The 26,849-nt window shown below is 37.8% G+C and overlaps 1 protein-coding gene and 1 pseudogene across 1 annotated transcript in view; one reads left to right on the top strand and one right to left on the bottom strand.

Annotated features, from left to right (window-relative positions):
- Positions 1-26,849, top strand: part of NOTCH2 (notch receptor 2) — a 160,421-nt gene that overhangs the window by 73,529 nt on the left and 60,043 nt on the right. Inside the window, exons 4-5 of the mRNA XM_025453351.3 lie at positions 3,489-3,824; positions 14,407-14,529. Coding sequence (XP_025309136.1) covers positions 3,489-3,824; positions 14,407-14,529 — 459 coding nt within the window. The remainder of the gene's footprint in view (positions 1-3,488; positions 3,825-14,406; positions 14,530-26,849) is intronic.
- Positions 25,327-25,733, bottom strand: LOC112664098 (ubiquitin-conjugating enzyme E2 D3-like; annotated as a pseudogene).

The raw sequence follows: 26,849 nt of genomic DNA, 5'->3' as shown, positions 1-26,849 counted from the left end.
ACATTCAGAGTACTGGCTCTTCTGGTTTTCTGTACTCTGAAAGTTCTTTTTGCATCTGCATTGCCTTGTCCTCATCCATTAAATTTTTGTATTCCTTGGAACTCTGTTTTGAGCCCTGTTTTGAGCCATATCACAGTTCTCCCCAGGGAATCTCAGTATCTCCAGTGGCTTCAGCTGTCATTATCTTCATCAGTTGCTGGTGACTCTTATAGTCATCCTTTTCACTCCACCCCCACCCTGACATTCAGGCTCCTATTTCTAACTATCTGTTGCATATTACCCTTGGAAACTCGACAGGTACCTCACACTCAACATGTTGATGTAAATAGGTGATAGTGATGTACAGTCCAAGTATTTCAAACTATACTCCCCTCCTCCCTTACCTCACTTAGACTCAGGCACCTAACTCAGCCCCTGCAGCACCTCTCACCTGACTACTCCTCTCCATTTCCTCTCCTGCTCTGCAGTTGAGGTCTATCCTGTCCATGACAGCTCAGCCCTCACCTTGGCTCCTACAGGTGTTTTCCTAACTAGTTTTCTTGCCTTTACTTTCTCCCCATCTTGTTTACCTGTCCCATTGCCACATCTTTGATCATAAATACCAATCTTCTCACAAACTCACCTGCTTATAATGCCTAAAGACTTTTCATCATCTATAAAGTACAAACTCTTTAACATGGCTTCCATAGCCCATCATGGTCTAGGCCTTACGTCTTTTTATAGCTTCACTTCCCACAAACATCTAGCTCTAGTGACACCAATAACATTCTCATCATTTCCTGAAAATGTCATACTTCCTGTTGCCTCTGTGCCATTGCACACCACTTTGCCTGGAATGCCCTTTTCTACAGTTGGTGATTGCCCAATGTTATTTAATATTCTGTCTTAGTGACTTTTTTGTGATTCCTTTAAGCAGTTATTTTCTATGTTCTATTATCTTATGTGTCACATTTATTGTAATAATTTTTTTACATGTTTCTCATCTGATTAGATTATGAGTTCTTCAGAGGTAGGTCTAAGCTTATGTGTCTTATGTGTCACATTTATTGTAATAATTTTTTTACATGTTTCTCATCTGATTAGATTATGAGTTCTTCAGAGGTAGGTCTAAGCTTTATTCAAAATAAACTGTAGATGTTTATTAAGTTAGACGAGGAAAGCAGAACCATTCACTATTTTGTCCCCTACTAGCCAGCAATTCTGTAAACCTGATAAGCAAAAATTGAAAACATACTCAATAAACTAGACTGGATCAGTTAGTTTGGAATATTTGTTCTACTGACTTTTCATTAAAAAATATTTGTTGATAGGGGTAGAGGATAATTAGAATGGTCTGTTATCTTCATCATGACCATGGCAGCATTGTTATGGTGATTCATTGAAGAGATTTGGTGGTTAAAAGAATACTTTTTTCCTGATTGTCAGTTTTGAATTGTTTTGCTCCACAAGCAAAGGGAAGGCATATCTATTTATTTATTTTTATTTTTATTTTTTTAGGCATACCTATTTAAGACATTTTAATCCTAGTAGTGGAAATGTACACAGTGGTGTCTTCTTAATAATTAAAATGTTACTCTGAAATGCTCCCCAAATTAAAACTTCTTCCTTTGCCATTAAAAGGATCTCTTCTTGGTGTTCTGCAGGATTCTGATCATTTTTGCACATCTGCTACTTTTGTCTTTCTTTAGTAATTACAACAGGTTAAGTTTGCCTTTTTGGTTTTGTGGTAGCCCTTATACCCCACCTAGTCAGACCGTCTTAGCTTATCTCCACTCATAGTTGAAGAAACAGAGGTGGGAAGTGAGTGCCTATACGTAACACAGATTCAGGACCTTTCTGTTTCAGTTGTAGGCAAATAATCTATACACACGGTTGCCAGAAAGAACCATTTTTATCTCTTCTCCACTGTAGGTGAGTTCCTCTCAGAGGAATGAAAAAAAATAGGAAGAAAAATTTTAGTTCCTTCTTTTTCTCTCTGCTTAGCATTCTGAGATACATGTGCTATGCCCCAATTAAAAAAATTTTTTTTTGTATATTTTTTATTGGAGTTCAATTTGCCAACATATAGCATAACATCCAGTGCTCATCCTGTCGTGCCCCTCTCAGTGCCCGTCACCCAGTCACCCCCAAGCCCCCGCCCACCTCCCTTTCCACCACCCCTTGTTCATTTCCCAGAGTTAGGAGTCTCTCATGTTCTGTCACCCTCACTGGTATTTCCCACTCATTTTCTCTCCTTTCTCCTTTATTCCCTTTCACTATTTTTTATATTCCCCAAATGAATGAGACCATATAATGTTTGTCCTTCTCCGATATGCCCAAATTTTTATTGCACCTTTCCTCTTTGTTGTGACATTCCTTGTTAGAGAGCATTTCTGTATGCTCATGTGTCATTTCCTTCTTCCTTTTAGAAAAGCTGTCGTGGCTCTCATTTTTTTTTCTATGGGCATCAAATATTTGGATATTTGCTTAGACAACCAGTTGGAATACTAACAAGTTCAAGGGGTTCTCATAATCTTTAGCTAAAAACAAAAAGCTTAAGGCTAATTAAAACAAAAGTCCATATGAACACCAGATTTACAATTTTTTTTTCTGTCTTTCTACCTCAAAGAATTTGCTTCCTTGGAGTCATGTCTTAGGATCCAGCACATCAGAGTCTTCTGGCTTCCTCTTATATTTTCCTACCTGAGAGTCTACAAGATTTACCTTTCTAGACTTTTATTGTCATGACAACTTCTATTTTCTTTTTTCATATAGAAGTAGCCAGAGATTCTTCATCCTCTTCAAACACATCAAGCAATATTTATAGTGAGGCCACAATTAATAAAATGTTTCCCAGAATATGTGTGGGTTGTGTTTAAAGGAATTAGAAGTAGCATTGAATTGTTTCTATTATATAAGAGGTCTGTTTACTAAATGTATATTGTAGAAAAGATCAATGCATTTCAGGCATACAAAAGACATGATTTGAGAGCCTACTATAGGGATCCAGCCCCTGCCTGTGTGGTGGGTGATATAATAAAAGGAAACAGCAAATTTGAGTTATGTCTATACATGTGTAGATGATGTGTGTGAGAGAGTAACTTATGAGTAGAGTTGTCAAGTGGGAGTTTATTAGCTAAACAAAAAGGAAGATGGAATTCCAGAGGAGCAGCTTATGCAAAGACAAGGTGTGAGACAGTAGGTAGATCCAGACCATCTTTGCCTCCAAAGGGATGGATGCAATCCTGCAAGGATGGACTTCAATGACTAGCCTATAGTCCCTTCCATGTGCTCCACTGAGTCTTTATATTTGGGTGAGGGCCCTAGGGAGTGCCTATGTTAGATGATCTTGAGGAGGCTCTGTTTTTTGGACTTTCTGTGAAGTTCGTAGAGCTTGGGGATTCTCCATACAGAAGCTGATTTTGGATGGGTGGGAGATTGTGGGATGTTGAGGATGGGGCTGGCTCCCACTTCAGTGGGAAGCACTGAGTTCTGTTCTCTGTCCTTAGGTAAGCTGTGCCAGTGGACTGATGCCTGCCTGTCTCATCCCTGTGCGAATGGAAGTACCTGTACCACTGTGGCCAACCAGTTCTCCTGCAAATGCCTCACAGGCTTCACCGGACAGAAGTGTGAGATTGATGTCAATGAGTGTGACATTCCAGGACAGTGCCAGCATGGTGGCACCTGCCTCAATCTACCGGGTTCCTATCAGTGCCAGTGCCCCCAGGGCTTCACAGGCAAGCACTGTGACAGCCCCTATGTGCCCTGTGCACCCTCCCCCTGTGTTAATGGTGGCACCTGCCGGCAGACTGGTGACTTCACATTTGAATGCAACTGCCTTCCAGGTAAGGAGAGTGCCTAGTGTGCTGGGGCTGGAGATGTACCTCCAGCACCAATGGAAGGTGACGGCTGTGGCTCAGTTGCTCTTTTAGGAAATAGACTTCCCAGTGGGGAAGAGGGGAAATAAGAATTTTGTGTGGGGTGGGTTGCTGGTGAGAGAAGAGTTTTATGGACTAATGGGGTCCATAAACAATAGAGGGTAATTTAACATGTCAGAGTTTATGAAGATGAGTAGCTAGGAAATTTCTTATTGTCCTTTTTCGAGGAACAGTAAGAAATGAAACAGCTCTGAAAAAGAGATAGGTCTATGGAATGGAAGGGAACACAATGAAAATTAGATGTTGAAAAATATGTGTGATTAGTAAAGTACTTTAAATTGACAATAATAGTAGGTGATCAGCTTTCCTATATGCTTTCACCTCTGGAGGAATAATAGATTCTTTTCTGCTTACCCTTTTGTAATATTTCCTGGGCTCCTTGCCCTTTCCACGTAACCTCTGTGACTTTGGGTAACCTTGCCCTGACTTGAAGCTAGAGAATTTTGGAATTAGGGTGGTGCTGTGTTTGCTCAATGGGCACTCATTGATACATGCTGATAGATAAGGTATGGCACAACCAGACAAGATAGAAGCCAAAAGAGGAGCAGCATATGAGACCTTGTGGCCTTCTAAGGGTTCCATAGAAAGGGAGAAATGAAAATGAGCAAGCCTGGCCAATTCACTAACCCCTTGTAAAAACGATGAAGAAGCTGAAAACTGAGAATTTTGTTTGGGAACAGAACATAAGCAGCTGGAGCAGATGAATTACTAAGCAACAAAGATTCTGTTTTTTATACAAATATCCTTAGTACAAAAACAAAAGAAGGAAAACTGTAGTGGGGAGTAAAGTGCTAAGTAAGCAGAATTGCCTCAAAAAGTTGTTATAGCTACTCTTTCAAAATGGGAATCTTAGATTCTGGTGTTGTGGATGTGGTTCACATATAACGGGATTGTGTCTTTTATCTTTTGGGGATTAAAGGTCATTTGTTGGTCCTTGATATAAAGCCAAATGGTAATTAATTCATTTCATTCAGTAAAAATTTATTTACTGTCACTTGTTTTCTAGGCACTGTGCTATGTGCTTAGAAAAGAGCGTTACGAGACACTGCCACATAATAAAAAACTCCATACCATTTAACTGTAAGCCACAAGAACAAGCTATTAATTGTATTGTTTTCAGTTTCTCTTCAACGAAGAATAATGAAGATAATGCAGTCATTCTAGACACTAAATTTTATTGACAGAGTATTACTGTCATCTATATTATCTTGAAGAAGAAATAACTAAAACGTATCTTTCTTCACTCCCATATTTCTTGGCCATATTCTAAGGGTTAAAAAGGAGACAGAAATGTAAACAATTTAATTTTATGCATATTCTAATAATCTAATAGCCTAAGTGGCTAATAATTAAGGTTAGCATGATTTATTGTTGAAAGCTAAATGTATTTTTTTCAATTGTAAGAAAATTATTTTTAATAGTTGCCCAGAACAAGAAGTTGATTTGGCAGCAAAATACTGACGGGAAGTCAGAGAAGTCAATAAAGGAAGTTTTTAGCTAAGAGAGAGTGATTGTTCACTCCTATAGTCTCTGCATTGTTCTCCATTAGCCACGATAAGAACCTTAGGGAATTCTGAGAGTGTGTCCAGGAAAGAATCTGTCAAACCAGAATAGTATCTCCTCCTTGAGAAAGGAAATAACCAGGGATTCCACAGCTGAAAGGCTGCCAGAGCTCGTGGGATGGAGTAAGGAGATCTTGGCTGTCTTTTACGCTCTGCTTGTAATTTAAAGCAAGACATTTGTTTACTCACTCATGAAGAGAGAGAGAGTGTGTGTGTATGTGTGTGTGTGTGTGAGAGAGAGAGAGTGTGTGTGTGTTGGGTTTGGGATGGAGTTGCAGGGGGCGGGGAGAAGATTTGGCAAAGAGAAAACTAACATTTATTTAATGCCTTTTATGAGTTAGGCACTGTGCCAGGTACTTCTACATCCATTAGTTCAATTACACAAAAATCTTGGGGATAGGTATCATTTTCCTAGTTTTCCCAGGTGAAATAGCTCAAGTTTGGAGATTGGTAAGTGATTTACCCAAAGTTGCACAGCTAACATGTGGTTAGGCTGAGTCCTGAGACCCAGACAGGTTATTTCCAAAGCCTGCGTATCTTACTGCCTCACACTGCACTGCTCCTCCATACTTTGAAAATGTATGAAACTTTTTAAGTGCTTTGAGATGTTTTGATTAAAAAAAAAGTAGGAGATACTTCTAATTATGATCAAATACTCTATGTACATATCAACCTATGTATGACACCATGAAGACATTTAAGATAGTTAAATAGACTAGTTCTTGCCTTTTGGGGTCGCATGATCTAAAACAGATGACATCAGCTTAGACAAAGTATAAAAAAATTAAAAAAGAATTCAAAACAATAGACAATGCAGTAACACTGAATAAATATGTATTTACACAATTTGTAAGATTTTATGCTCATTGTTTTTATGTCCCAGGTGGAGTTTGGAAAGTATTAACTTTATTTCCATATAGGGAAATAGTGCCTGGAGATTATTTTTTCTGAGAAAGTCCTTTTCATAATGCAATACCATTCTCCTTGCTCCTCCTTCCATTGTGCTCTGCACTATTCAAGAGACTAAAATATCACTTAAAATAATAATGACTGTCTCAATGTAAATAACACCCTTATTTGAAGAAAATCATTGTTTCAGTTCTAAAAATGGAGAAACCAAGTCAGCAGGAGGGAAAAGGCTTGTTAGGGTATTCAGCGGCTCCCATGTGGGAGCAAAGTCTTTGCACTTTTAATTGAGGCCTACCCTAATCACTCTATTTCAGATAGTAACCAACCCCTTTCCGCCTAATTATTGGCCCAAGTCTGCTTTTTCTTTTCTTTTTCTGTAAGTAACACTTATCATCTGCTCAGGATATAATTCACTTCATTATGTCTATTGTTTATTGTCTGTCTTTTCTGAATTCTGCTGCCTCTTCCCCTCTTCAAGTGAAAGTTGGAGTCTTTGTTTCTGTTTAGTGACGTATCTCAAGCACCCCAAAACAGTGCCACATTCATAATAGGCACACCAATATTCATTGACCAAGTGGATTTACTATGCTATCAGAGTACTGAGAAGGTAATTTTGGTCTTCCCATCTTCTTTCTGGTATCATACATCCTAGACTTAGTTTGAGTTCTCTGTAGTTCTTGTGTACTCTGGTACTGGAGAAGAACTTCAGAGTCCTTTGCAACTCTGAAAGTCGCAAGTTAGTGACTACATTCAAATGGCCGAGTTATAGTTCTTTTCCTGCAAAGGACACTGTAGTTACAGTGAGTTAATTTTTAGACTTTTGTTATTGAAGTATAGTTGACATATGATGTTATATTAATTTCAGGTGCACAACATAGTAATCGACAATTTTATATATTACTCAGTACTTAACACAGTAAATGTGTTCTCTGTCTGTCCCCATACAACAGTATTACAGTATTATGTTCCCTAATGCTGTATTACGGACTGTGTTCCCTAATGCTGTGCTTTTCACCTCCATGACATATTTATCTTATTACTAGAATTTTGTGCCTCTTTATCCCTTTTACTATTTTGCCATTCCCCCATCCCCCCACCTCCTTCCTGGCAACCACCAGTTTGTTCTCTGTATTTGAGTCTGTTTTGTTTTTTAGATTCCACATATAAGTGAAATAATACGGTATTTGTCTTTCTCTATCTGACTTATTTCACTTAGCAAACAGTACTCTCTAGGTCCATCCATTTTGTCACAAATGGCAAGATTTCATTCCATTTTATGGTTGAGAAATACGAGTTTAATATTTGAGTATTACTGTAAGACTCATGGAGAGGGGATTAAAACTGGAAAGTGACTCATCTTGTATAACAGAAAGAAGTATTTCTCTACAGAGGGAAGGAAAAATATATTGAGTATATTCAAGAGGGAACTAATAGAATCAAACCAAGGAACCATATTTCATCTTCTCCCTGAATGATCAACTGTTAATAATCCAGATCCTTCATGGGATAGCATTAAATAAATCTTTAGTGGCAAGAAGCTCTGAAAAGGGACATTCAGCCAGAATAATTTTAACATAAGAAAAAGATAGAAAATAAATTAGTGAATTATTGATTCCCAGTATTTTTGGGTTAGGACCAATTAATGGGGAGAGAATCAGTTAGGGTAGTCTTGTGTTTGTGGATATTTTAAAAAGTAGCACAGGTTATCAGAGAACAGTGGGTTGTTTGAATCTATTGGCTGTGCCTTGTGAGTTCATAGTTGGATTGGCCAGTCCTCAATGTACTTTCCTTTTCTTTTTCTGCCACACCTTTCTATTCCTCTATGATTTTTTAAAAAATTCATAAGAAGATCTCTGATTCGTCCTTTCCAAACAACGGAGGCTTATTCTCTGTGAACCACCTCTGTATTTCACAGGCTGATTATATGTGATATCCCTATATCATTAAAATAAACCTTAGGCTCATTTTGTGGCTTTTGTGTCTGAGCTTTAAAACTATTATAAATAATTCCCTCCTGCATTCTCAGATGCAAGGGCATGTGACTTTCTCTTGGGTATTATACTAATCATAATTTGGCAGGTTTCTTTAGAGCAGATGAAGAAATGATTATACCACTTTCCAGGGTACATTATTTTAGTTCCAGTTTTAGTTGATGTTCCTGGAGGTCTTTCCTATTCTCCTATGCTCAGTAGTTTGGACCATGCCATCTCCTTAGCTTTCTGTTACCTTCCCCTGCCCCTCTTGCCTTTTTATATAGAAATTACTCTTTAAAAAAATATTTAATTTATTTAAAGAGAGAGTGTGAGTGGGAGGGGCAGAAGGAGAGAGATTGATTTTCTAGCAGACTTTGTATTGAGCCTGGGGCCTGACTCGGGGTTCTATCCCATGAGATTGTACCTGAGCCAAAATCAGAGTTGGATGCTCAATCAACTGAGCTACCCAGGTGTTGCTAAGGACTTATTTTTTATGATGTGTCAAAGGAACTATTTCATTGAAATGCCTTCTATGTTCCCAATCCCCAAGGGCATTAGAGACCTCCCTAAGGTCTTTTGCTAACTTGTATACCTCTAGCACAGCACTTATCAAACTGATGGTTTATTTGTTCATCTTTTCTAATAGACACTTTTTTTTTTTTAACTTTTCCTCCCAGTACCCAACTTAGTGCCTGGCACAAAATTGAGACCCAATGAATGTTTGATAAATGAATGAATTAAATGTGATAGAAAAGAGAATTATTATATTCTATAATTAAAAATATATTTTATACTGAATTTCTTTCTTTTATTTCAGCTTACTCATTTCTTTGACTTTTTCGGTGATGAAGTAAGAAGAGTGGAATCATTAGGGAGATATTAAGGGAGGTGTGTAGGAGCAGCAGCCTGGGTGGGTGGTGGGGCTGGGGGATACATGGCCAGTCATGAAGGTCAGTGAGAAAGGAAGATGTATGCCAAGAAAACTAACTGGACAGATATGGGGCCAGTTTGCTTTTGTGACAGATTTTTTTCTTGGGGGGTTGTGGGGGAAAGTAGCCTTGTAGCTCTTTTTTGCCTTTGTCTAGTTCCAGGTATTCCTGTTTTTTTTTTTTTTTTTTCTCATTCTTTCATCCCTATGGACTAAAGCTCTTCTGGATGACTTTTAGCCTGGTTTGGGAGAATCTTAGTTGTGTCATTTCATCTTCCTCTTTCTGCTCTCTTCTTTGTATCTCTCCACAAGCCTTTCTACCCTCACACATCCCAACATCTGAAAAATGGAAAGATATGGGTGCTTTCTTGAGAGATGCTGTTCTCTGTGTGGGATGACCAGGTCAAAAGATTCTTTTATGCTCCCCTGCCTCATGTCATCATTTATCAGTTACATGGGCCATGGTTTTATAATAGCACAGTCTTAAAATGTTCCTTCTAAGTTTGATTTCTCTCTTTTTGGCCTTTTAAGGATGTGAATTGGCTTTAAGCAGTAGACTCCTTTTAGTACGGTCATGTGAGCCTCTTTGTAAGTCTGTTACAACCATCCCACCCACAGGTCTGGAGACTTGTCTGTTTCCCTTTCCCCTAGAACCTTAAAATACATTTTTAAGAAGTGATTGCACTGTAACTTATTCATATAAGCCTTACCACCACCTCCCCTCCTTGGATGGACTTTCTAACAAGAATTTGCTAGCTGTTTCCAAAAAGAGGTTTGTATCTTTATTTTTATAGCATAAATTCTGTCTTAACTCTGGAGGAGAACTGATTTGGTTTGAGTTTTCTCAGACATGGGAACTTTTAACCTACGTCAGTTTTTCAGATTTTTGCATGGAACTCTGGGGTCCCAGACAGCGTAATGATTGAAACTAGTTCAGTACTGACTCCTACCTACTAGCCATATAAACTTGGATAAGTCAGCCACATGGTTGTCAACCTCTTCATCCGTAACATAAAAGGATTAGAGTAGATAATTTCTGTGGACTACTTTTATTCTGTTCATACATAATAGTATTAGCTAATATGTATAGATCAGGCACTGTTTTAAATGCTTTCCCCTTTATAATAGCTTTATTGAGATCCAGCTTGCATACCATATAATTCACTCTTTAAAGTATACAATTCAGTGGTTTTCAGTGTATTCACAGATATGTGTAACCATGACCACAGTCAATTTTAGAACATTTTTATCATTCCAAGAGAAACCCTATACCATTAGCAGTCACATTGCCTTGGTCACTAATTCTCCCCCAGCACTAGGCAACTACTAATCTACTTTCTGTTTATAGATTTGCCTGTTCTGGACATTTCATATAAATAGAAACATATGTGGTCATTTTGTGATTGGCTTCTTTCACCTGACGTTTTTGTAATGTTTTCAAAGTTCATTCATGTTGTAGGAGATATCAGTACTTCATTCCTTTCATGGCTGAATAATATTCCATTGTAGATTTGCCACATTTCCCCCTACTTTTTAAAAATTAAAGTATAATTAACATACAATGTTATATTAGTTTCAGGTGTGAAATATGATTCAAGAATCCCAATCATTACTCAGTGCTCACCACATTTTATTTATCCATTCATCAGTTAATTGACATTTGGGCTCCTTCTGCTTTTTTGGCTATTATGAACAATGTTACTGTGAACATTCTTGTACAAGTTGTTGGGTGGACAAATATTTTCATTTCTCTTGGGTGTATATTTAAGAGAGGAATTGCTGGGTGATGTGGTAACTGTTTAACCTTTTCAGGAACTGCCAGACTATTCAGAGTAGTTGCTCTATTTTACCTTCCAACCAGCAGTATATAAAGGTTCCAATTTCTGTACATCCTCACTAATGCTTGCTATTGTCTGTCTTTTTGATTATAACCATCCTAGTTGGTGTGAGATGACATCTCATTGTGCTTTTAATGGGCATTTCTGTGATGGCTATTGGTATTGAGCATCTTTTCATGTGCTTATGGCCATTTGTATATCATCTTTGGAGAAATATCTATTCAGGTCCTTTACTCATTCTGTAATGGGCTATTTGCCTTATTATCATATTATTTATACTGTATTTTTATAATTGCTGTAAGAGTTCTTTATATATCCTGAATACAAGTCTCTTATCAGATACATGATTTACAAATATTTTCTCTCATCCCGTGGGCTGTTTTTTTACTTTCTTGATGGTATCTTTTGAAACCCAAATGTTTTTAGTTTTGTTGAAATCCAAACTTACTAATTTTTCTTTTGTTGCTTATACTTTTGGTCATATTTATGAAAACTTTGCCTACCCCAAGTAGGCATGAATCTCTGTAGATTCACTCCTGTGCTTTCTCATGAGAGTCTTATAATTTTAATTCTTAGGTTTTAAGTTAATTTTTTGTATTATGGAATGTGAAAGGGGTCCAATTTATTCTTTTACCTGTAGATATTCAGTTGTCCCAGCACCATTTACTGAATTAAGTTCTCTATGTATCTAATTAGTTTATTCTTTACAGTAATCCTCTGTAGTAGGCCCTGTTAATTACCCCATAGAGGAAAAAAAGTTCTAGTATCTTACCCCTGTTCACTCACCTACTGCATGGAAATGTTGAAAGTTGAACCATGGCCCCAAAGGCCATGCTTTAATCATGAATTAACTCTTACCAACCTGCCTTCTTATGTGCTTACCTTTGACAGGGGAAAACTACCTTGAAAATAGTCAATTATAAAAATAAAACATTTTATTTCTTATAGTTGTGGTTATGCTGAAATGCTTCTGCTTTCTTTGTGGTTGGTGAATTCAGTTAGTTGTAGCATCAGCTAATGTATATTCAGGGTCACAGTTTCAATTCCTAATAGTTTGGCTATAAGGGCTTTATCACCTCCCTGATATTGTAGTCAACCATATTAGTCTTACTCATCATAAAGATCAAGTTACCAGTTATAAAATACCACTAGACCATGCACGTTCCAGCAGTGGTGGGCCAGGAGCCCTACTTTCCTCCCACACTCTAAAACTGTATCTTTTACTTTTCTAAAGAATGTTTCCATTAAGAGCACTACAGTAGGAGCAAAGACCTCAGTTATTGTTCAGACACTGCTACTTGGTGGATCTGTAGATTTGTGCTTACTTTGTCTTAATTATGGGTGGGCTTAAACCAGTATTTTCTGACTCCATTCATTTGTAAGACTTTCATACAGTTAAACAGATCTATGAGTAATAGGATAAATTTTTAAAAATCTGAGTCTATAAAAAATTTTATGGTCTCTCTTAAGCTTACTTAGTAATTCATCTCCTTGAATGGACTGTATACCAGATGCCTAGAGAAATATAATTCTCTTTATCAAGCTTTCAATTATTCCCATCTTCCATGACATGATTTCCTTTGGTGTCGGTAATTTTTTTTTTTTTTTCCTGCTTGGTTTATACCTGTTTACATGACTGCCACTTTATTTAGAGAAACCAGCCATGTTGCAGCCAGTGCAGATGTAGAATGTCACAGTAGCTTGTGGTAGGAATGAATAAAGCAGGGTGTGATTGGTATCAGTCCCATTCACCAGGCTGTAAACACCTCCAAAGCAGGGACATTCTGTCTTTTTTACTCACAGTTATATCCCCATTGCTTAGCATAAGACCCAATAAGTGTTTTGAGTGAGAGAAGAAAAACCTTCAGGGACATTTTGAAGAGCCAAATACTTAGTCATACTGTATTTCAAATGGGAATGTTCAGTTGAACATTCAATTTTAAAGCTGGTAGTCTTGGGATGCTTGGGCAGTTCAGTGATTGAGCATCTGCCTTCAGCGTAGGGCATGATCCCGGGGTCCTGGGATCGAGTTAATTCATCGGGTTCCCTGTGGGGGGGCCTGCTTTTCCCTCTGCCTATACCTCTGCCTCTCTCTCTCTGTGTCTCTTGTGAATAAATAAAATCTAAAAAAAAAGCTGATAGTCTTCTATTTCACTAGCTGTGGAATTTGGTAGCAAGGAGAAAGAAAGGAAAAGCTCAGTATATGAATTACAGAGAAACACACTATGGGTAGTTAAGTTGAAGTTTGGTGTGCTGGTTTCATTTTTTATTAAAGGGAAAAATTAAAAGGAAGGAAGTAATGCTTTAAATGTGGAGAGAGGGATGAAGAATTTGAAGGGTTGGTAAGTTTAGTTAATAATAATGCCACCCCATTTTCGGATACGTTTTTATATTTATAATATAAATATATTTTACTCATGATATGGCACTTATAACAACCTAGAAAGACAGGTTGGGCAGGTGGAATCAGCCTCATTTTACAGATGAGGAAGCTAATTCAGAGTTTGTAATTTAGTATGTGTTAAATAGCTTATAGGTAGTCAGATTGGAACTTGATCCATATCTTCAGACTGTGAGCTCAATATTTTTTTTTATGTTCTGCACCCCCACTTAGTTTTCCCAGGCATCCTAAGAATAAAGTAAATTATTTTAAATTTAATTAGGTGATCTTTTATCTGTTCTCCTCATTAAAAAAAAAAAGATTTTATTTCTTTATTTGAGAAAACGAGAGAGAGAGAGAGAGACAGCACGAGCAAAGGGTAGGGGCAGAGGAGAGGGAGAAGCAGGCTCCCTGCTGAGCAGGGAGCACAACGGAGGGCTTGATCCCAGGCCCCCGAGATCATGACCTGAGCCGAAAGTAGGTGCTTAACCCATTGAGCCACCCAGGCACCCCTATTCTCCTCATTCATCTAGCATGGAGCTGGGGAAAATCTAATATCCTCCCCCTTCCCTTTTTAAGAACCAGTGAATAGTTGTCTAAGTAGACATTTTTCTTCACTGGGATTTTATTTCACAAAAACACTTTGAAATACTTGTGAGGTAACTATGAAGGCATGTTATTGGCATAACGAGTCACTTTAACTGTCTAGCATCTCTCAAGGCAAGATAAGACAGAAGATTGGGGGATTTTTTTGTATGGTGAGTCCTGGGTTGACTGGCTGCTGGCTACTGAACTGAAATAATGAAGTAGGTCTGTTCTGATGACCATGTTCTGTGGAAGAGCTGATCACTTACTTCTGCATGAGAATTCATTGTTTTCTCTTGTTCTTCTCTATCCAGGTTTTGAAGGGATCACCTGTGAGCGGAATATTGATGACTGCCCTAACCACAAGTGTCAGAATGGAGGGGTTTGTGTGGATGGGGTTAATACTTACAACTGCCGCTGTCCCCCTCAGTGGACAGGTATGCACACTGTGGTAAATTAACCAGAACGGGGCATGGATTGGTAAGGAGAGGCAGGCTGTTTTTCAAGTAGACACCTTTTACAAGGGTCTCTGTGTTATATCATTGGGGATAGTGCTAACCCCAAATGTTCTTCTCTGCTCATTTAAAGAAAAATATTTTCACAGGTTATTGGGCTGGTGCTCTGAACTCAGCACTTCAGCACTATGCTAAGGTACTATGGCAGATACGAAAGAAGAGCAATTACTGACAGACTGAGGTCTGGGAAAAACAGCACATTGTGTAGGATATAGTAGATACTTAACACATATTTGAGAGGAAAAGAACATAATTAACTATGAAAATATAAATGTTCTCACCACACTTACAGAGAAATGGTTTATGCTTAGTAATGGTGTGTTAACTAATCTTATTGTAGTAATAATTTTGCTACACACACTATAAATGTGTATCAAGTCATCACATTGTATGTATACTTTAAATTTATACAATATTATGTGTCAACTATATCTAGTAAAGCTGGAAAAAAACCACTGCAACTTAAGTTTTGATGTAGTATCAAAGAATAATCATAATTATATGAAAAGGCTATTAAAATACTCTTCTTTCAACTAAAAAATGAAAATAAAACTTATACAGACTACAAGAGTTCAGAGCTTATTCATGGACAGAAATCCATCTCATATTATTGCCATGTCCTATAGTTATGCAAAGGGTTGGGCAGACAGCCTTGATGACATACTTTTTATGACACCCCTCTACACTTCTTTTTCCTTTTTTGTATCCCTTTTTGTACATTGGACAAGAACAGATTTTTCAGGCTCAGACATTAGTCTTGTTTAATTTTACAACCTCTTGGAAGTGTCTGATGTTGTCTTAGGCAGATTTTCCACTTATTTTTGAAAGTTAAGTGATTTTATGCAGACATTTGGTTCTAATTTCTGTTTATATCTATTTATCTAACTGAAAGTGGAAACAATTAAGAACTGATTAAGTGACTAAGAACTAAGCCTTTTTGAGAGAACTTGATGATTTAATATGGAGACCTAAGAATAAATTAGTGTTACAAGGAAGAAATTTCAGGGGCGCCTGGGTGACTGTTGGTTAAGTGGCTGCCTTTGTTGCAGGTCATGATCCCAGGGTCTTGGGATCAAGTCCTTCATTGGGCTCCCTGCTCCATGGGCAGCCTGCCTCTCCCTCTCCACCACTTGTGCTTTCTCTCTTTTTCTCTGAAATAAGTAAATAAAATCTTAAAAAAAAAAAAGAAACTTTAGCACCAGTGAGAGTTTTTTGCCCAGCAAAGAAGTCTTAATGTTGGATTGCTGCCATTACTACCTGATATTCTTTAGAATCTCCAAATTGCTTTCCCTTCTTTGTAGGAGCTAATTATATAGAGTACCCTTTAGAGCTGTACACTAATAATAGAAAAGATTAAAAGGGTTTAAAACTTTAGTAACATGATTTCCTAGAATGGCACACATTTCTGATTTTAATCCCCAACTTGTCCTTTTTTTTTTTTTTTTTTTAAAGATTGTATTTATTTATACATGAAAGACACACACAGAGAGAGGCAGAGACACAAGCAGAGAGAGAAGCAAGTTCCATGCAGGTAACCTGATGTGGAACTCTATCCTGGGACCTCAGGATCACTCCCTGGGCCAAGGGCAGGCATTTAACCGCTGAGCCACCCAGGCGTCCCCAACTTGTCCTTTTTAATACTTTGTACTGAGTTTCCCCAGAATTGGTGTCTTGGTGTCTTGATCCTAGGACTTCACTCCCAATACTCTGCTTTTTCTGTCATATTCTCTCTTCTCCTTAGCTTTTGCTGTTTCTCTGGTAGATTTTTTCAGATGCCATTTTTCTTTTCAACTCAAAAAAATTACTATGAAGTTCATTACATGAGAGAACTGGAAAGATTTAAATTTTTCTCTTTTTAATGATCCTTAGAGTGGTTTTGGACAGGATAAGATGCTTGTTAGGAACTTGGCGCTATTCTAATCTCTCTTTGCTCTGTGGGAGAGTGGCTCTTTGTTGTACATGGTACTAGGCTTCTGATGCCAGTGAAGATTAAATGATTTCTTTGATGCTGTACTCTATTTTATGCTTTGATATTAATTAGGAAGGTGCAATCTTGGGAAAGCTCTCCCAGTGAAGTGATATTTTATCAAAATTTCTTGCTCCAGGACGTTTAATAAGTACCGTATATCTCTTTCTCCATGTGCTTTTGTATTTTCTAGAAAGGACGACGGATTTCTAGAGAAGTTTAGTATGACAATATTTATTTCTTTTGATCTGCTGTCATTTAAAATGATTCTCAGTCTTTGATTTCCTACCATAGGTTTCCTTCCTCTTTTTCAGTCATCCGATTCTTTGATTTCTAGTGGCCTTGTTGTTCCAGCCTTGTTTTTTGCTATCCCCATTACTAACAGGATCAAGTCCTAGGTCCTTTCTCTGCTGTATGAATTCCTTCAGGTCTCAGCCTTGTTGGCTTCTCCGGTATTCTCATGCATCTAACAGCACTTTATATTCCAGCAACAAGAACTGCCTCCAGTTCTCCCATATCTACTACATCTTATGTCTTCACTCACATCATTCCTCTCCCACAGATTTCCCTTCCCTACTCCTCTGCCTGTTGTCCTCACCAATTTTGCCTGCCTGGCTCAAGTCTCATGGTTCCCTCCTTCTGGGAGCTTTCTGTGACCTCTCTTCAGGCTGAGCTACATATTTTTCTCTGGGTTCCCTTACTACACTGTATGTTCATGCCTCAGAGATAATGTTCACCATGTTAATTTTGGCATTATTATATGCTTGAGGTGAGGGAAATACCAAGTTATAGGGTTACTGAACTGTTGTTGATAATACAGTTACTAGAGCTCTCTACACACCTTTGTTCTCAGTAGCATACAGCTGAACTGTTCACCTTCTCAGCCCTCACCTCAGTCTGAGAAGAATAGAAAGAAAAATGGGAGTCAGATACTGATATCAGAGCTATAAATTCAGATTAATATTTTCTGCTTTATACAAATTAAAGAAATGAATGGAGCTGGGAGTTGACTAGTGTTTGTTAGTAACCAAATACTGTGCTAATTACAATGTTTTGTTTTGTGTAATCTTTGTGATAACTGAATCAAGGGTAGAGTTTATTAAATATCCTTTTTACAGATAGTAATGGATATTCAGAAGGGTTAAACAGTTTACTCAGGGCACATAATGGTTGGGTTAGGGTTTGAATCTAGGCTTGTTGAACCCTGGGTCTGTGCTCAAATCTGTGGTCTTTTTCTATACAAATTGACTCTGCAGGTTCCTTTTTATTTTTTAAGGATTTTGAATCTTTTAAGTAGACAGTGTTCAATTTACAATTTTATTATTTAAGGATGTGGTGATTTATTGTTTTTTTTCTATTTTAGAAATTTTCCTAATTATTTTGAAATTAGAAGTCAATATTGAGTGAATATTTTATATTCGGGCAGGTGATTTTTTTTTCACTATATCCAGGAACCTTATTGCAATTTTGTTCAGACTTCCCCCTACAATTTGCAGCAAGAGTTGAAGCACTTGAGTGTTTGGTCTGGGTTTTGACAAAAGAGTAAAAGGAGTTTGGAGTAGTCTACTAGGAGAGGAAATGAAGTTGCCAGGTATCTGAAAAAGAATGGATGGAAAAAAAAAAAAAAAAAAAAAAAGAATGGATGGAATTGGGCAGCCCCGGTGGCGCAGCGGTTTAGCGCCGCCTGCAGCCCAGGGCGTGATCCTGGAGACCCAGAATCGAGTCCCATGTCAGGCTCTCTGTATGATGCCTGCTTCTCCCTTTGCCTGTGTCTCTGTCTCTCTGTCTCTATGAATAAATAAATAAAATCTTTATTTTCATTTTTTTTAATATTCTTTTTTACTCTTTTTAGTATGAATGGTATTTTTGATACATTCACTCTTTTATTTTTTTAATTTTTATTTATTTATGATAGTCATACAGAGAGAGAGAGAGAGAGAGAGATTGGCAGAGACATAGGCAGAGGGAGAAGCAGGCTCCATGCACCGGGAGCCCGACGTGGGATTCGATCCCGGGTCTCCAGGATCACGCCCTGGGCCAAAGGCAGGCGCCAAACCGCTGCACCACCCAGGGATCCCCTAAATAAAATCTTTAAAAAAAATGGATGGAATTATATAGCTGAAGAAACTAGATATCAATTTGAAATAAAGGAGATTATGAATTTTGCATATTTTTTTAAATTGTTTTTTATTTTAATTCTAGTGTAGTTAACATACAGCACTATATTAGTTTATAATGAAAGGAGCCTGATACTATGTTGTTTTATAAATATGCATACAGAGAAGGTTTGGTCTTTAGTAGCAAGTTCTGGGCTTTAAGATAACCAGAAATTTTTTCTGAGCCTTTTCATGGTTTGATTTGGGATAAATGAATCAGCTTCCTTTTCTTCAGAAGGCTTTATTTTGCTATCCATAGAACTCTAACATCTCTTAGTTACTTTACTGGGATATTAGGGGAATAAGTGGTATAATAAAAAAACCTTTTGAGCCTTTCATTTATCATATAGATTACATTTAATTGTAATTGTAAATTACAATTACAGCTGAAAATTGCACTTATGTAAAACATTCCAGATCCGTGCTGTTTGATATGGCAGACATGAGCCACATTTTACTATTGAGTATCTGAAATGTGACAGGCCTAATTGAGATGTGCCACAGCTGTAAAATACCCAAGTTTGAATGTCTTACTAATAGTGTTTTAAATATTGGTTTAGATACCTAAACGATAGCATTTTGGATATAGTGAGTTAAAATATAATATTAAAATTGATTTCATCTGTTTCCTTTTCTTTTGTTTAAGTGCTACCAGAAAATTTTAAATTAAATCTGTGTATCTCATGATATATTTTTTTGGACAGCACTCCTTTAAGTAAGACGTTAAGTTCTGTAGGTATTACAACTGCTGCTACTATGTAGGAGTATCCTCTCTGATCTGGGCTGGTAAAGGGATAGACTTGTCTATACAGGGGGCCTTGGGTTTGTCTCACTAGAAGAAAGCATGTTGGCCTGTTCTAATGTGGTTGCCACATCAGTTGTGGACAAAACTGTGTTCTAATCTAGTCTTCTCACCTGACATGTCCATCAGGAACAGTATTAGTTTGTACCTTCAAAAGGTATCATTCTTCTGGATGAACTGAAGCCCAGGTAGAAGAAAGAAATTGGTCTTGGGATTTGGGCAAATGGTTTACTTTTTATAGGAATTTTGTTATAGAGATAAGCCTGAATAGTTGGATGTTCCTTTAGGAAAATGGAAATAAACCTAAGGATTTGGTGAAGCCTGAGCACAAATGTTTTTACTATTACCATATTTGGCCCCAAGCCATCTTATGAAAGAAGTTCTGCTCTGGCAGGTATCCACTTAAGGAAAAAAAAAAAAGTTATAAATGCTCCCAAATTAATTAAACCAGTGTAGATTGATGTTTTGTCTACACAGATTATTATTTGAATTTTCTTTTTAAAGGTTCATTTCCTTCAGAATTAAAGTTGCCTCTAAACTCAACTCACAAATTCCTCTCTGGCAGCTTTTGGTTTGGGTTCACTCATAGGGCAGACGTGATTTATTTTCTTGTGCTTGTTATTAACCCAGAAATGTAATTTCAGCTTGGGCTTGGAATAGTGCTTTGGGACGTTAAGCAGAAGTGAACAGTGGAAGTTAGGTGGACATGAGTCAAATAAAACCAACCACATTTTCTCTCAGCTCTCCTTTTATAATAGATGAGCCCAAAGAATTGTTTAAAACTCCCTTTACTGTCAGTTGTTCCAATTTCATTAAAAATTTTTGGCATGAATCAGCAAGTACATACTCCTGGAGGTGGTGCCGTAGCTAGCTCCTGTGTTTAGGAGTGGAGTCTTTTCATAGCAGTATTTTGATTTTGAACTAGATGCCTCATTTCAGTCTAGCCTCTAGTTGGTGACAAGCTGTTCCCTAGGGTGAGGGTTTTCTCACAACCACTTTTCTGTTTTTTAAATACTATAGGGATGGAGGTTTTTGGTTGAGAGTGGGAACTGTTTATATCTGAGGCTGAAAAGTATTCTCATTTGCATTCTACATGAGGGAATGGGAAAATGCATCTCCCATTTCAGTTCTCTGCTGTGAACCTGATTGTAAGGACTTGATAAAAGCCTGTTTTCTGGAATTCTGCTTCACCACCCAATTTCAGTTTGCTATCTGTTGGGCAGATTGCCAGAGTGCTAACCTGAAGCACCCTCATCCTAAAGGTATCAAAGTTGATGAGTGGTCACATTGGTGTGAACAGGGGAGGGTGGTTAGGATAGCCCCCCATACAACATAGGAGGTAAGACTGAGGGATCTTTTTTGTCCTTGTGGTTCATGACTCAATGTCTGGCTTTGCCCACATCCCAGGCAAGATATAGTTTCTTTCCATGGCTTTTCAAGCCCCCACAGAATTGTTGTAAGGTATCTTCAATAACATATTTAATAACAGTTAACAGTAACTCACTGTTATATCAAATGTATTATGCTGATGCTGTAAGAGACACACACACACAAAATTCTTATCTTTTAAGGATGATCAAATTCACTAGGAAAAAAGAAGAAAGTCTATACATAACCATAGTAGAAGGTAGGAACTATAAATGAACATGAGTTTGAGAGAAGACATGGGTAGAAATTGGGGGTCATCTAAGTACTTGGTTGGTTGAAGGGGGAAATAGAGTAGATTAACTTCTGTTTTGAATCTGTGTAATGAGAGAATGGGGGTTCTATTAACAGCGATAGAGAAATGGGCTAGAAATGCTGGTGAGTTTGAGGTGAGTTTTCCAAGAGAAAAACACTTAAAGACCCAGGAGGTCAGATGAGAGGCAGGAGCTCTAGACTCCAATTTTGAGTCTTGTTTTTGGTTGCCCTGGGGATGTATCAGATCTGTAAGGGAAAGTGTGTGATGTGAGAAGAACAGAGAGTTTGGACCTAAATTATGAGAAAAGTCCACATGTCAGAAAATGGAGGAGGCAAGGGATCCAAAGACGGAAGGTGGCAGAAAGGGATGTGTGTGAGTTGGGAAGAAGCTCTGCCATGACAATAAACCCTGAGCCAGGGGACTCCATTTTAAGACTGTGCCTTTGCCTCAACTCTGCATGCCTCTGTGGAGCTATCTCTGGTACTTACCACTGTTCCTGATTTATATATGCTTATCTCACCTGAGAGATTCTCAGCCTCTGAAGGATGGGGATAGTGTTACTTATTTTGGAATTCTTGGGACCAGTTTTGACATATAGTAGTTATTGAATGAATGACAAGAGACTGAAATAAGAATGATAATTGCAAAGATTTAATCACAATTTTTAAGGTCATTGGAAATCTTCTAAAATGTAGTTTTAATATTAGGGAGGGAAGGATGCCAAATTGCAAGGGGTTAAATTAGGGAAAAAGTGGGTATTGAGGAGGGAGGAAAGGGAGGAGTGAATATAGATCACTTATTCAAGATTTTTTACAGCTAAAAGAGGGAGAAATGCAGGGCAGTAGCTAGAGGGGACAGAAATTTCATTCGATTGACTGACTGTAGAACCTTGTCTAGACTGAGTTGGGGCAGCTAGAAAGGGGTTGGTTAATGAACTGGATTATTTAGGAGGGCTTCACTCTCACGAGTGTTAATGGGGGCTAGTTCGATGAAATGGTTGTTGGGAATGGGGAAAGAGGAAGATGGGAAGTCAGAATTGAAGTACCAAATTTGAGATCCTGTGGTTGGAACAATGAGTGTCTTGTAATGAGATCCAGAATGTGAGTGTGCTTGTGATGTGGAGCGGAGGTGGTGGCTGTTGAGTTGAGAAAAGTAAAGAACTCTTCATTTGGATGACCTTATTAGTTCTCAACCAGGATATTAATTTCATGGGAGATAGGAAAGGAAAGAGTGAGAAGATCGTAAGTCATGTATTTAAGTCATTCATGGAAGTGGAAATTGGTCCATGAGGACAAGAGATAGAGGTGAGATTATTTATTTATTTATTTATTTATTTATTTATTTATTTATCTATCTATCTATCTATTTATTTATTTATTTATTTAGGTGAGATGATTTAAATTATAGTATTTAGTGTTTTTTTTTTTTTTTTTTTAAAAGGTATACATGGGCAGCCCTGGTGGCTCAGCAGTTTAGTGCCACCTTCAGCCCAGAGCATGATCCTGGAGACCCGGGATCGAGTCCCACGTCGGGGTCCCTGCATGGTGCCTGCTTCTCCCTCTGCCTGTGTCTCTGCCTCTCTGCCTCTCTCTCTATCTCTGTCTCTCATGAGTAAATTTGTTTAAAAATCTAAAAAAAAAAAAATTGGGGTTTGAATCCATCTCTACTTTTTAGCGTCAAAAGTGAAACAGCATATACTAATTGCCTCTTCTGTAAGATGAGGAATAAGCATACTCTTGGTTCTCTGTATCTTCTCTCTGGATTTTGTTTATATGATCTAGGATTTAAAAATTCATACCGTAGTAATGCTATTGAATTTGAAAAATCTTAAGCATTTTCTTTAAAAATTCTTCTTTTTTTTATTTTTAAAGATTTCATTTGGGGATCCCTGGGTGGCTCAGCGGTTTAGCACCTGCCTTTGACCCAGGGCGTGATCGTGGAGTCCTGGGATCGAGTCCCATGTTGGGCTCCCGGCATGGAGCCTGCTTCTTCCTCCTCCTGTGTCTCTGCCTCTCTCTATGTCTATCATGAATGAATGAATGAATGAATGAATGAATGAATGAATAAATAAATCTTTTAAAAAAATAAAGACTTCATTTATTTATTCATGAAAGACACAGAGAGAGAGGCAGAAAAACAGGCAGAGGGAGAATTGGGCTCCATGCAGGGAGCCCGTTGTGGGATCCATCTTGGGACTCTGGGATCACTACCTGAGCCGAAGCTCAGACCCTCAATTGCTGAGCCACCAGGCATCCCTTTAAAAATTATTCTTGATATTCACATTGCTTTATAGTCCAATTTATAATATTTTGGACTTAATTCTGTATGTAACCTGTTTTGTGTTGATCTGCCAGTACCTTAGATTTACAGCCTTTTCATTCCGGGATTCTTTATTTTGATTTATTTTTTCAGTCAAATGAGTACATCTTGGAGTAATTTTTTTTTTCCAGAAAAGCTGCATGTTGGCATATCTTCAGAGCTCTTAGATACTTGAAAAATAGCTTTTGATTTAGTTGCTTTCATATGCAAATGGAATCCTGTTTAGATAATGAATTCTTGGGTCACAAATCAATCTTACAAGGTTCCTAGTATTGTTCCGTTGCATCTTGTGAGCATTATAGGGAAGTCCAGTATCAGACTCCACCTCTCCCTTCTTCTTCTTTTTTTAAAATAACATATTTAACCGGTATTGGTAAAGGTATATCCTGATAATTTTTTCTCCTAGTACTTTTGAGCCCTTTGGATCTGGAGACTTAGGTCTATTCTCACTTCAGAAAAAATTATTCTTTTCATTTGCTTTTGTATCTTCAGGAACACCTATTATCTTAACTAGGTCTTCATTCTTCCCATAGCTAAGATCTTGTGTCTGATATTTTAATTTTCTTTGCATTTTTGAGAGCTTCTTGAGCTTTTTCTTAAAACACTGATTTATTTTTATTTTTCTTCATTATCAGTTCTGTCCTTCATGGCTTCTGATTATGATTTTATTTGAATTACATTTTTATATTCTTATATATTTATTCATTGCACCTAGGTCCTCTATATTTGTTTTTTTTTTCTCAGCCTATCTCTCTTCATCAGAGTCCAATGTCCTGTATTATTTTTCATTTCTTTTTCAAACCTACATTTGTCTACATTTCTTGAGAATACAGAGCCAATTCTTTCTATCCTGAAAGGGAACTTTTTTCCACAGGTGTGCTCTTCATCTACATCTTAAGGGATACCTTCTCCATCTTTCCTATTGCAGAATGTTTTAATAGGTCCCATATTGTTGTTGTTTTTCCCATTTTACTCATTCTGCTCATAGTAACTGCTTACCCATAAATAGAATCGGTTGATTTTCTTTGGAACCCCTGCTGCAGTGAGGTGAGGGGCTCTTTATGTAAACTGGTTTAACAGCCCAGCAACCCAAGAAGGTGGCAAGAGAACCAGTGTGTTGGCTTCCTAGCAGGGGGATTGAAGCTTGGCACTGTTTTCTTCTTGTTGTGTGGAGAAGCCTTTGTGCCAGGGGTCAGCTTTGTGAACATCCAGCACTGGCACAACATCCATTGCTCTCCATACAGTGGCCGAGCCTGTATGCTCTTTGGTGCTGCTGCATCCGGAATTTGCCCCAGATTCACTGCAGACTCTCTTGTTGCTCTAGCGGCCACAGGAGCCCTGGGACTCCCCAGTGCTTTAAATTGCTATTGACCTGGAGGGGTGAGGTGGAGTTCAGTCCATTCTCCTCACAGCAACAGAGTGGGCTTTCTGAAACACAAATTGGATTGTGTTATTTCTTTGCTTAAAATGCTTCAGTGGGTCCTCCTTGTCTTTGGATAGAGTTCCAAGACTGTATATAATTCCCTCTCCAGCCATATCTTCCCTGATCCATGTCTTATAAGTGAACCACACTGAGTTTTTTTCATGGACTCAAATGAGGCGTGCTTTTTCTTCTGTTCAAACCAGTACACATACACTTACTTCTCTACCTCTACCCTCTTCCTACACACGCTTCCACACACATACACACTCATACAAACCAGTTAACATATAAAGTTACTTTTTCTCTCTCTTGTTAACAGTAGTTTAAAGTTTATTCAACTATGCTGCAAGTTATTCCAACTTTAAGGTATCATCAGATGGCATATTTATGAGTTTATTCTCAAGATATTCTGTTGTGCTTCTATCTCTTTTATAGATCTATGCAGTCAGTCTCTGGTACGAGGGAGTCCTCTGGGTTTGGATCACATAGCAGTGAACAAATGGATAAAAAACTTTAGAAGTAGTTAAAGCAGGACACTACTGTGATCTTCAAATGTTGAGACAAAGGCTGCTGTTACTGTTAATATTTGGATGATAAATTCTTGTTGTAAATGTAACCTTAGGTAGCTTGAAGGGGTAAGTTTGTAGGGAAATAAAATTCAAAAAAACTTACTGACTTGACATGGGCTACCATTAGGTCCCATAATTGTGGCTTGCCAATGAAACATACCATCCCCAACTGGATCTGCAGAACATAGTTTCTCTGTTCTCCCACTTTATCCCCCAAGGCAACCTATATCTATTAGAGCACTTAGCACACTCTGTCATAATTGTGTGTTTGGTTGTAAAATCCCTATTTACAGGGTAGAAGCCACAACTGTTTTCTTTACCATTATAATTTCAGTATATATAGGTCAGTGCCTGGCACATGGTATGTGCATATTTGTTGAATGAATGGATGAATGAATGAATGAAAACATTAATTTTTTCAGTTGTTGCTGTCCCAACCTCTTCCTTCCAAATTCAGGGCTGTTACTGAGTTCTGTCAGGAGCTCTTCTCCCTACTTCCTGAGATACTTTAGTATCTTTCTTCACTGTGGACCAGGTCTATACTTTATCTGTGAAACTAGACTAATTGTGTGAGAAGATTACATTTGACAACAATATAAGCACTTATCACAGAGTGTGGTACCTAGAAATTGCTTAATAAATATATTTTTACTATTTGAAGGTGGTAGCAGCATTAGGGAATAAGGAAAACATTGATTCTTTGCCTACTTACCCTCATGCAAATGGAGACAATTAGAAGGGGAGAAGAGACCTCTATTGAAGTGGACTCACTAGTGTACAGTTATTAGGGAAATCTTAGGTTTCAGTGAAAGAGGGGGAGGGTACCTGCCATAGTATAGAATTATCCCTTGAGACATAGTTAGGGTTAAAAGGCGAGATGAATTGGATGTGGCATACATGGGATGGAGTTCAGGGAGATAAAATGAAAAGTTTGGGTATTGACTGATGAATGTCAATTAGGGGGAAATGGAGACTTTGAGGATATGAATAGAGTAGAGATACCCAAAAGGTGTGAAGGAGATGAGTTGAAAGATGATTATTATTTTGGGATTAGAATGACCTCAGTAAGAGAAGACTTAGATATAGATAAACTTGCTTAACAAATATTTTTGACTACTTCTTAAATATTATTAGCTGGGAACTATGTTTAAGTGCTGTGGATTCACCAATGAAGTAAATAGCTACCACCCATTTCTTCATGGAATTTACAGTCTAGTGAGGAACACAGACATAAATCATATACTTATCTATAAAATTTTAAACTGTAATAAATGTCTTCTGGAAAAGTAGAGGTTATTAGGATGGCATATTAATTGGCAGAACTAA

The sequence above is a fragment of the Canis lupus genome, chromosome 17 (assembly GCF_003254725.2).
Source record: "Canis lupus dingo isolate Sandy chromosome 17, ASM325472v2, whole genome shotgun sequence".
Classification (NCBI taxonomy): Eukaryota; Metazoa; Chordata; class Mammalia; order Carnivora; family Canidae; genus Canis; species Canis lupus.
This window is presented reverse-complemented; position numbering and strand designations above follow the sequence as displayed.